General features: G+C 41.1%; 1 protein-coding gene across 1 annotated transcript; it reads left to right on the top strand.

Moving 5' to 3' along the window:
- Positions 1-9,370: 9,370 nt before the first annotated feature.
- On the top strand, positions 9,371-10,710 carry LOC122945472 (interleukin-17A-like; the record flags this gene model as incomplete). The annotated part of the gene is made up of 2 exons (XM_044304540.1): positions 9,371-9,585; positions 10,323-10,710. Coding segments are annotated over 2 exons (453 nt in total), but the record flags the coding sequence as incomplete, so codon positions are not given.
- Between the last annotated feature and the right edge of the window lie 840 nt (positions 10,711-11,550).

The following is an 11,550-nucleotide window of genomic DNA, read 5'->3' as shown; positions in this document are numbered from 1 at the left end:
TTCTGTGCTACCGCATTCTGTGCATGTCACACTGACCTTACAGTTCCTGGTGAAGTGCGATGTTGTGGTGCAGCACTTGAAGCAGATGTTGTATTCTCTGAGGAATTCTTTGCGGTTCTCTAAAGACTTCTCCCTGAAGGCTCTGCATTTTAGTAGAGGATGTGGTTTCTTGTGCAGGGGGCATTGTTTGGTAAGATCTTTTGGTATGTTCTCTTCTTGATAAGACTTAAACGGCCTATAAGGAGAACCTGTGGAGGCAACATTAATTTTGTGGACTGTCATTGGTGTTTTATGAGGTTTGACACCAGGGGTAGTGGGACATGACAATGTAAAGTCAAAACTGGGATCATTTTTAATCCTCGCCTGTTGAGTAACAAAGTCTACAAACAGGGGAATGGTACATTATGAACCTGTTTATAATAGGAACCATGCGTGATTCACTTCTCCTGTAGATTATAAGAGAGTTTTTGGACAATCGGATTGACACCTCTGGCGGTGTCCAGAAATGCTACCCCCAGCAGATCTCCTTCTGCCTGAGCAACCTGTACCTCTATCAACAAGTCACTGAGTTCTCTGAGCTTCCGGTAACACTTACCAACTATTCTGGGAAAATTATCAATTCTCTTTTATAAAGCATTTTTTATATCTTCAATTAACCCATAACAATCATCAAGTCTTTCTCACACCATCTTTAGCCCTTTTCCCTGATAGCTTATGTTAATGTCTCTGATTCTTTTGGCGTGTTCAGCAGACCTGCTTCCAAGCCACTTTGCCAACAGATCTAACTCCTCACTACCAGAAAGATCTAACATAGTAACATAGTACATAAGGCCAAAAAAAGACATTTGTCCATCCAGTTTGGCCTGTTATCCTGCAAGTTGATCCAGAGGAAGGCAAAAAAACCCTGTGAGGTAGAAGCCAATTTCCTCACTTTAGGGGAATAAAAATTCCTTCCCGACTCCAATCAGGCATCAGAATAAATCCCTGGATCAACGATCCCTCTCTAGTAGCTATAGCCTGTAATATTATTACACTCCAGAAATACATCCAGGCCCCTCTTGAATTCCTTTATTGTACTCACCATCACCACCTCCTCAGGCAGAGAGTTCCATAGTCTCACTGCTCTTACCGTAAAGAATCCTCTTCTATGTTTGTGTACAAACCTTCTTTCCTCCAGACGCAGAGGATGTCCTCTCATCACAGTCACAGTCCTGGGGATAAATAGATGATAGGAGAGATCTCTGTACTGTCCCCTGATATATTTATACATATTAATTAGATCTCCTCTCAGTCGTCTTTTTTCTAAAGTGAATAACCCTAATTTTGATAATCTTTCAGGGTACTGTAGTTGCCCCATTCCAGTTATTACTTTAGTTGCCCTCCTCTGGACCCTCTCCAGCTCTGCTATGTCTGCTTTGTTCACTGGAGCCCAGAACTGTACACAGTACTCCATGTGTGGTCTGACTAATGATTTGTAAAGTGGTAGGACTGTGTTCTCATCACAGCATCTATGCCCCTTTTGATGCAACCCATTATCTTATTGGCCTTGGCAGCAGCTGCCTGACACTGTTTTTTGCAGCTTAGTTTGCTGTTTATTAAAATTCCTAGATCCTTTTCCATGTCAGTGTTACCGAGTGTTTTACCATTTAGTATGTACGGGTGACTTGCATTATTCCTTCCCATGTGCATAACTTTACATTTGTCAGTGTTAAACCTCATCTGCCACTTATCTGCCCAAGCCTCCAATCTATCCAGATCGCTCTGTAGTAGTATACTGTCCTCTTCCGTGTTAATTACTTTACACAGTTTAGTGTCATCTGCGAAAATTGATACTTTACTATGCAAGCCTTCTACAAGATCATTAATAAATATATTGAAGAGAATAGGGCCCAATACTGACCCCTGAGGTACTCCACTAGTGACAGTGACCCAATCTGAGTATTTACCATAAATAACCACCCTCTGTTTTCTATCACTGAGCCAGTTACTTACCCACATACAGACGTTTTCTCCCAGTCCGAGCATTCTCATTTTATATACTAACCTTTTATGTGGTACAGTGTCAAATGCTTTGGAGAAGTCCAGATACACGACATCCATTGATTCGCCGCTGTCAAGTCTAGAACTTACCTCCTCATAGAAACTGATTAAATTAGTTTGGCATGACCGATCCCTCACGAAGCCATGCTGATATGGCGTTATTTGCTTATTTCCGTTAAGATGCTCTAAGATAGCATCTCTCAGAAAACCTTCAAACAGTTTACCCACAACAGATGTTAAACTTACCGGCCTATAGTTTCCGGGGTCTGTTTTTGGACCCTTTTTGAATATTGGCACCACATTTGCCATGCGCCAATCCTGTGGGACATTCCCTGTCAATATAGAGTCTGCAAATATCAGAAATAAGGGTCTGGCTATGACATTACTTAATTCCCTTAGGATACGGGGGTGTATGCCATCCGGTCCTGGCGATTTGTCTATTTTAATCTTTTTAAGTCGCTGATGTACTTCTTCCTGGGTCAGACAGGACACTTTTAATGGGGAATTTATTTCAACATTCGGCATTTCATCTGACAGTTTATTTTCCTCAGTGAATACATTGGAGAAAAAAATATTTAACAGCTTTGCTTTCTCCTCGTCGCTCTCTGCGACTCCCCCCTCATTACTCTTTAACGGGCCGACACCTTCAGATTTATACTTTTTAACATTTATATAATTGAAGAACATTTTAGGGTTAGTTTTACTCTCTTTGGCAATTAATCTCTCGGTCTCTAGTTTGGCCGCTTTTATTTGTTTTTTACATGTTCTATTTTTTTCCTTATAGTTTTTCAGTGTTTCCGTGCTACCTTCCTGTTTTAGTGTTTTATATGCTTTCTTTTTGTTATTTATTGCTTTCTTTACAGTTCTGTTTATCCACATTGGTTTCTTTTTGTTCCTTAACCTTTTATTCCCATACGGTATGTACCTTTCACAATGAGATTTTAGGATGCTTTTAAAGATATCCCATTTTGTGGCTGTATTTTTATTTGTGAGGACTTTGTCACAGTTAGTTAGGCCTATGGCCTCTCTTAGTTGGCTAAATTCAGCTTTTTTGAAGTTTGGTATTTTTTGTTCCTCCCTGTAGAAACGCTCTTTTGAATGATAATTGGAAGGTTATTACTTTGTGGTCACTATTTCCCAGGTGTCCCCCAACCTGCACGTCTGTTGTTCTGTCAGGCCTATTGGTTAATACTAAGTCCAGTATGGCCGTCCCTCTAGTCGGGTCCTGAACCAGTTGGGAGAGGTAATTGTCTTTGGTTATTGCCAAGAACCTGTTTCCTTTATGAGATATACAAGTTTCAGTTTCCCAGTCTATATCTGGGTAGTTGAAGTCCCCCATAATAACCACCTCATTATGATTTCCTGCCTCGTCTATCTCGTTTAGTAGTAGATTTTCTGTGGACTCCGGTATATTAGGTGGTTTATAGTAAACTCCTATTAGTAATTTATTATTGTTTTTAGCGCCATGTATCTCTACCCACAGTGACTCCACATGTTCATGTCCCTCACTTATATCTTCACGGAGTGTGGTCTTTAGACCGGACTTTACATAAAGGCAGACCCCTCTCCGGTTTTGACGATCCTTTCTAAACAGACTGTAACCCTGTACTATCAACCAGCCATGTCTCAGTTATTCCCACTATGACATAGTCCTCCTCACACATCACTAATTCCAGTTCACCAGTTTTATTAGTCAGGCTTCTGGCATTAGTATACATACATTTGAGAGGCTTTGAGTCCCTTATAGCGTTCTGGAAGCAGGCTCGCCATGCCCTGTAGTTCTCGGGGCGATCAGTGAACTTTAAAGTCCTTTGGTAACCAGTTCCCATTTTGCAAAGAACTTTGTGAAGTCTATGGCAGCCTGGTTAACGTCAATACTACCCGGTGTGCTGTTGTTATGCTGCGTGTGTGGTGTATCACCCTACCTTTTAGGGGTTTCTGGCTTAGGGCAGTCTGTATAATATCATTCTGATGCGAAGGTTGTCCCTTTAAGTCAAAGTGAAGGTTGTAGCTTTCATTCTGTAGGGCGGTAGTTGTGGTCAGCATCGTTTTGTCGCATACCATTCTGCTCGAGGTTCTGCGATTCAAGGTAGGATCTTTGGCACTCTGTATAAGCTGACTGGTATACTGGATTATAGTTATCATCTGTCTTGGGATGCTGATGGACGTATTCTGAGACATGCTGTGTTGGATCTTGCTCATCTAGGTCTGGCCCAAGTACTTGGCTGTGTTTTTCACATTCGGCGAACTCCAAGGCTTCTAGGAACTGTGCTTTGGCTACTGCAGCTGCCGCTTCTTTCTCTGCGGCGAGTTTTTCCAGTGACACTTGTAGGTGTACGCTCTCCTTTTCCATTGACGCTTGGCAGCGTACTCTTTCTTCTTCCAGTGATGCTTGCAGGCGTACTCTCAACTTTTCCATTGATGCTTGCAGGCAGGCTCTCTTTGTTTCTTGATCTGCTTGCCTTAGCTTTAGTTACATCTCTTGTGTGGCGAAGGAAGACCTTACTTTTGCTGCCTCAGCTTCTGCACGGGCGAGAGCAGCAATTTCTTTTATTGAGGACTTGCTAGAGCATCTTGCTTGTGACCTGGTCCTGAATGATGATGCCTGGCTAGTTGACATTGTGTGCCTGTTTGCAGGCTGCTTAATGTTTCTGTGTAGAGTCTATGTAAAAACGGACTTCAGCACGGTCTGGATCATGCTGTATATGCTGGGAGCTGCACTCTCACTTCTTGTGACTATATGGCAGCCGCTGAAACCTTGTACGCAGGACCGCATGTGTGATGACGGCTCCATATAGTCAGATCCACTATCTCTGTTGACTAGCATTTAGTTTACTGTTCTGTCTTCATACACGTTCACTAAGTGTGCAGTCTGACATTCAGCATAAACCATTCCTGTCTTCCAAAAAGAGGACTGTTCTTTGTAGTCTAACTTGTTTATTGATCAACAGGTCGTATATATGTGATTGATTGTTTATATACGATTGATTGATTGGTAAAACAGGATTGTTTAGTAAAACGACAAGAATACAAATAACATATATAAGTAATAAGCATGTATAGGATGTACTATAACATTTGTATTGACAGTGAAAGCACATGGTAAAATGGCTGCCTATACATAGGATTGCATGTCTAGCTAACAGTAGTAACAACTCACTGAGTAACAATAACAACTAAATGAACAGCTCTGCATAACATGATGTCCCTGAAACAAAGACAGATCTCTTACCAGATATGCTTTTACAAGGATGGTGGAGTTTGAGAAGGAGACATGCATAAGACAGCTCTGTACTGTGTCCTGGAGACTTCTCTTTCCCAGAATGCTTTGCACTCCCACAATGCAGTGCACCACCCACAATGCAGTAGTATTCGTAACAGGAAAAACAAAGTGTAATACAACTTAACAGCGCTAGATGGTGCTATAACCACACTAAACACTTCAGAAATACCAAGACTGAGGCAGACGTGCTCTGTAATGATTCTCTAACCCAGCTGGGCAGTATAACATGTATCCAACATTATCTTTCGGCAAATTTCCTCACAATGCAAGTTAAGGACAATATCACAAAATACAATCCACAGGAGAAGTTCTGGGTGATCTCCTATAGACACATACACCATAAGCATCTCCCGAAAAAGTATTTTCAAATAGTGTTTTTTATTGAAGGCTGGTCATCTCCCACCATACCTCTTGGGACATGTCAAGCCAAGAAAGAAGGTAACGAGAGGGACGTTTGTATGTACATTTCGCTATGTTTATGTGTATGTAACTACTGTATATGTGTGCATTATTATATATGCATCCGCAATGACCTGCTGTACACAATTTTTACATAATTAGTAACTTATGGTGAATGCTTTTAAAAAACAAAAGCCAGAATTGCTGTTTTGTTGCTTATCAGACACTAAAAACGGAATAAAAAGAGATGAAAAAACGTTCTTTTCCCAATATTGATTCCAATGAAAACTATTAGTTGTCCTACAGCTCTGTAGAAAGAAAATTAAAAAGGTTATGGGAAGTGGTGATGCAAAAAATTTTTTTTTTTTTATTGTGCAAAAGTGGTAAAACCTAAATTTTTTTAAAGTATTTGGTATTGCGGTAATTGCAGTGAACCAGAGAATAAAGTTATCATGTTATTTAATATTCCATACAATGTACTAAATTGAAGCGGGAAAAAATAATTATTGGGGGTGGAATTAGAAAAAAATACAATTCTGCTTTTGTTCTATGGGTTTAGCATTTATGGCATTCACTGACAGCAAAAATGAACATTACCTTTAGGGCTCATTCGCACGACTGTTGCCTGTTTTGCGGTCTGGAAAATTGCAGATCCAGAAAACATGGATACTGGCCGTGTGCTTTGCACATTTATCCATCTAGCCCGTAATAGAACAGCCCTATCCTTATTCATAATGTGGCCAACAACTTGTCATATATATATATTTGCGGATCCACAGAACGGACATATGGTTGCAGACACCATACAGTGTGCTGTCTGCATCTTTTGCGGCCCTGTTGAAGTGAATGGCTCCGCATCCGACCTGCAAAAAATGCAGACAAAAAATATGTTTGTGTGCATGAGCCCTTATTCAGTGGGTCAGTGTAATTACAGCAACCTGCCTCCCAATCTCTCCTTCCCAGCAGGTCTGGCCACCAGGCTCACTCTGTGTATCCTTGCAGCTTGCAACCTACTTGTTATCTTGGCCTCTCTTCCTTTGGCTTTAGGGTGCGCATGCTAATCTACACCCTAATCTACAACTGGGGGTAGGTGCCTGAGCAATAGGTTTCCTAGCACGCTAGTATCCCACAAAGATGTATGTTCTGTTGTCTGCCTGTGTACTGACTTTCTGCCTGTTTACTGGATTCTGACCCTTCACTGACTGACTTGACCTCGAACCATCTACCTTTTACATAGCCCTTGCATAGCCTGGAGGTGTGTTTGGGATCATCAACCTGGTGAAAAACAAATGATGGTCCCACTAACTTCAGGCCAGATGGGACTTTACATCTCTGCAGAAGACTATAATAGCCACACTGGTTAAGTGTGCCTTGAATTTTGAAAAGAGTTTCTGCACATTCCACAAATTTCATTGCAGAAAATTTCTGTGACTGAATTAGTTCCATTGATCTGAATAGGATTGTTTTGGCAGCGAGCACACGGGTTTCTGCAAACCCAATTTAGATGGCTGGAACTAATTTTCTGTTGTAGAATCTTTTGGCAACAAACCCCGCTGTGTGTAGGAAGCCAAACTCATCAAAAGTGTTGTCTGCAAAGCCAGCCCCCCCGACCCCCCCCCCCCCCAACACACCTCCTCCTCCATGCTTCACGGTGGAAACCACACTTGTAGTAACCATCCACTCACCTTTTTTGAGTCTCACAAAGACATGGCGGTTGGAACAAAAAATCTCAAATTTTGACTCACTTGACCACATGACAGATTTCCACAGTTTTTTTTGGCCAAAGCAATTCTCTTCTTAATGTCAGTTAAGCATTTGGAATACCCCAAAGGGACTACTGCAAAGGGTTAATTGTTGTAATGCTATGTCATTGTATTGTAAATCACACTGTTTATTATCACTGTACTGTGACATCACTGTGTTTATTATCTCTGTACTGTGACATCACTGCGTTTATTATCTCTGTACTGTGACATCACTGTGTTTATTATCCCTGTACTGTGACATCACTGAGTTTATTATCCCTGTACTGTGACATCACTGTGTTTATTATCCCTGTACTGTGACATCACTGCGTTTATTATCTCTGTACTGTGACATCACTGTGTTTATTATACCTGTACTGTGACATCACTGTGTTTATTATCTCTGTACTGTGACATCACTGTGTTTATTATCCCTGTACTGTGACATCACTGTGTTTATTATCTCTGTACTGTGACATCACTGTGTTTATTATCCCTGTGCTGTGACATCACTGTGCTTATTATCTCTGTACTGTGACATCACTGTGTTTATTATCCCTGTGCTGTGACATCACTGTGCTTATTATCTCTGTACTGTGACATCACTGTGCTTATTATCTCTGTACTGTGACATCACTGTGTTTATTATCCCTGTACTGTGACATCACTGTGTTTATTATCCCTGTACTGTGACATCACTGTGTTTATTATCCCTGTACTGTGACATCACTGTGTGTATTATCCCTGTACTGTGACATCACTGTGTGTATTATCCCTGTACTGGTAGCCTGATTATTTATTGCAATCAAATCTTTCAGCAAATTTTTAAATCCGGAATTTTGGTCTTTTTTCTATATGTTGATAAAATGCAGAGAATGAAAAGTCAAATGCTAGTATCAGAAATGGGGAAACATAGAAGCACCTGATGTAAAGCGAGATAAAAATCAGAAGACTCATTGGAGAAAACCACGACCCACTTCCACTGTGACGTATTGTCTATTAATATGCAAATCTGTTACTGAATTCTTCACCCCGGACTCCCTGACGGGGCAACTATCAGCAGATTCCAGCTCAGGAAGCCTATCGCTCTCTATGATTTATCAGCTAAGATTTTCCTACTTGACAAGAACCTGAAACCACAGGCTGAACCAGATATGGAAGGCGTGCTCTCTATATAATGCCGGGTCTAGACCTCAGCACATCACAGCAATCACCTGCTCAAGACTAGAAAGCAGCCAGAGATCAAACAGCAGCAGAACCATGGACATCCTGACAGGAACCTGCAAGGTGAGAAGCGGACCCACCGCCACAGAGAGCACCGACAATGACCTCTTCCTTTACTTTATTAGGATTTATTTTATGTTATATACTTTATTTTAATAGATATTATTTATTTAAACTTTTCTTTATGATTGTGTTACATATTAATATTTTGTTTTCTATATTTAGTTTTTTATTTTAGCTATTATGTATTATTTCCATTATGCACTGCTTAGATTTCTTATTGTTTATTACTTTATATAATTTCATTTTATCTATTATTCCATGCATCATTTTCATAATGTTATATTATTCAACATAATTTAGAATACATTTAGACAGTATTTGTTTTTCTTTCTTTTTAGCTTGTCAACAGAGAATTGTAATTTTTGTAACTAAATCTATTGTCTGTATCTATCTATCTATCTCATATCTATCTACAGTATCTATCTATATATCTATCCATCAATCTAATATCTATCTATCTAATATTTATTTATCTATCTCTTATCTTTCTGTCTGTATCTATGTATGTAAATTATTATTCTTTAGGCTAATCTTTGTTATTTTCTGCATGTCTTGTGGTTGAGCTTTTTATGTTCCGCACACTGGCAGTAAATGGGATAAATATATTGTCATCTAATCGTCTTCTTACATTCAGTTCACAGCGGTGCTGCTGCTCCTTGGAGTCACCACTTTGATGTCTGTCCAATGCCTGGATCTTCATCGTCATAAAGGATGTCCACCTGCCACTAAATTCCCATCTACGGTGAAAGTCAGCCTAAATATGAGTGGACAGGACTCGCCTCTCCTGAGTGGTGATGTGAGGAAGCGCTCCACCTCTCCATGGGAGTACAGGTAATGTACATTTGCCTATATAATCAAATATTGATTATTCATAAATGAAATCAGCAACCATGGATTAACATTGCACTAAGCAGGGGCGTGACTAGGATTCATGCCGCCCCAGAGCAATTCCTGGAAGCCCCGCCCCTGCCTTGTTAATAGTAAGCTTAACTGAAGTAATGGAAATAGTTGCAAAATTGCATATAAAGGATAGAGTAATAGAAGAACGTTGCACAGGTCCCATCCTGCTCCAGGATTCATGGCAATATGGATAATGTGAAGAAAATGACCATCATGCTTTGCACTGTACACCATTTTCTATGTGATGCAGTAAAGTCTACTTGCCCTTTACTACTTTGTGGGGGATGGGAGGTGGCAACCGTCCTGACCAAATGTTGGCTTTACTGCAATGGTTGACACTTTCAAATCCTACCAAGGGCGTAGTCCCTGTAAAAAAGTAGGGGGCGCTCACTACATAGGCGGAGCTATCAGGGTAGTGCCACACTGTGGGCATAGATATAATAATAGAAGGTGTGGTTCAGCAAAACGGGGTTTCTGGTGCCTCCTACCCCTTACAGCATGAGAGAGGGACAGGCCAAGATAGTGCCCTGGCATGTGTTGGCCCCATTCAGTGTGTTCTGGCCCCATCTCTCCAGGGGGCCCAATGACCCGCATGGGTCCATAGGAGCTTTAGTCAAAGTTTAATCAATATCTCCATGTATTTATTTATTTTTTCTTTTGGTCCACAGCTATGACAAAAACATCCACCGACACCCTGTGGTTATTGCCGAGGCCAAGTGTGAACTTTCCGGATGCATAGACGCCGAGGGCAAAGTGGACAACAACTTAAATTCCGTCCCCATCAAACAAGAGATCCTGGTCCTTCACCGTGAGATGAAGGGGTGCGTCCCCGTCTTCACGCTGGAGAGAAAGATCGTGACCGTGGGCTGCACCTGCATACGACCCGTCATCCAAGAGCAGCAATAGAGAGGAGAGGATCCAGCTCCGGCATAAAGAGAAGTCCCCATACCAGGATGTTTATCTATTGTGTTTAATGGATGGAGCAAAATTTAGAAAAATGAAGAAGTCAAGCAAAAGTAGCACTGGTAAAGTGCGGGTATTAGGTAGCAATGTACATTGCAAATTCTCAGTCAATATTTTTAACATTTTTTGTATTTATATATTTATACTTTTATATGTAACAGGAGTTCGATACAATGTATTTATTCTCAAATGCAATGAAATAATAAATGTAAGATGTAAAGAACAATTGGTGGCTGATTGGTGTTAACAATCACAATCATGACACGTTAACTAGATGTGAGAACTCACCAAATGTGACGGTAAACTCTGCTACGTCTGTACATGATTCACTTTGTTTACCAGGTCAAGGGTTAGGCAACAGAGGCAGCTGCTTAAGGCTCCTCCCAAGGCATACCAAAGAAAATACTGTAACAGCCCCCCCCCCCCCCCTTCCATTACCAACTACCGTGTGACATTTATTTCTTTGGGCCATCTTAAAGGGGAGAAGTATTTGATTGATTTGGGTCCCATTTCTCCCAATGAATGGAATGACAGGAGTAACATGGACTCTGCTGCTCCCTTCCTTCTCTATGGGACTCAGTGCTCAGCTTTTTCTGGAAAGTGACTGCAGCGGCATACTCGACCAGTCTGGAAATCGGGCCCTTTCTGATGACATTGGTTGATCCCGCACCAATCAGATACTTAGCACCTATCCTGTGGTCAGGGGATAAGTTTGTATTGTGGGAAAACTCCTAGGGGTTGGCCCATCTCACATGTTGGTGCCATATCGCACCGATAGGTGCAGGTGCCACCTCTTATACCCGCACTTATCTGTAGAAGGAGGCCTCCAAAGCAAAGGAGGGTGTACCACACATCCACTGCATGCTCCCTATTCACTTCTATAGGAGTTCCACAAGCGTGAAAACCTCAAGGCTCAGATTTTTAAGTCCCATA

The sequence above is a fragment of the Bufo gargarizans genome, chromosome 8, assembly GCF_014858855.1.
Source record: "Bufo gargarizans isolate SCDJY-AF-19 chromosome 8, ASM1485885v1, whole genome shotgun sequence".
Lineage (NCBI taxonomy): Eukaryota > Metazoa > Chordata > Amphibia > Anura > Bufonidae > Bufo > Bufo gargarizans.
This window is presented reverse-complemented; position numbering and strand designations above follow the sequence as displayed.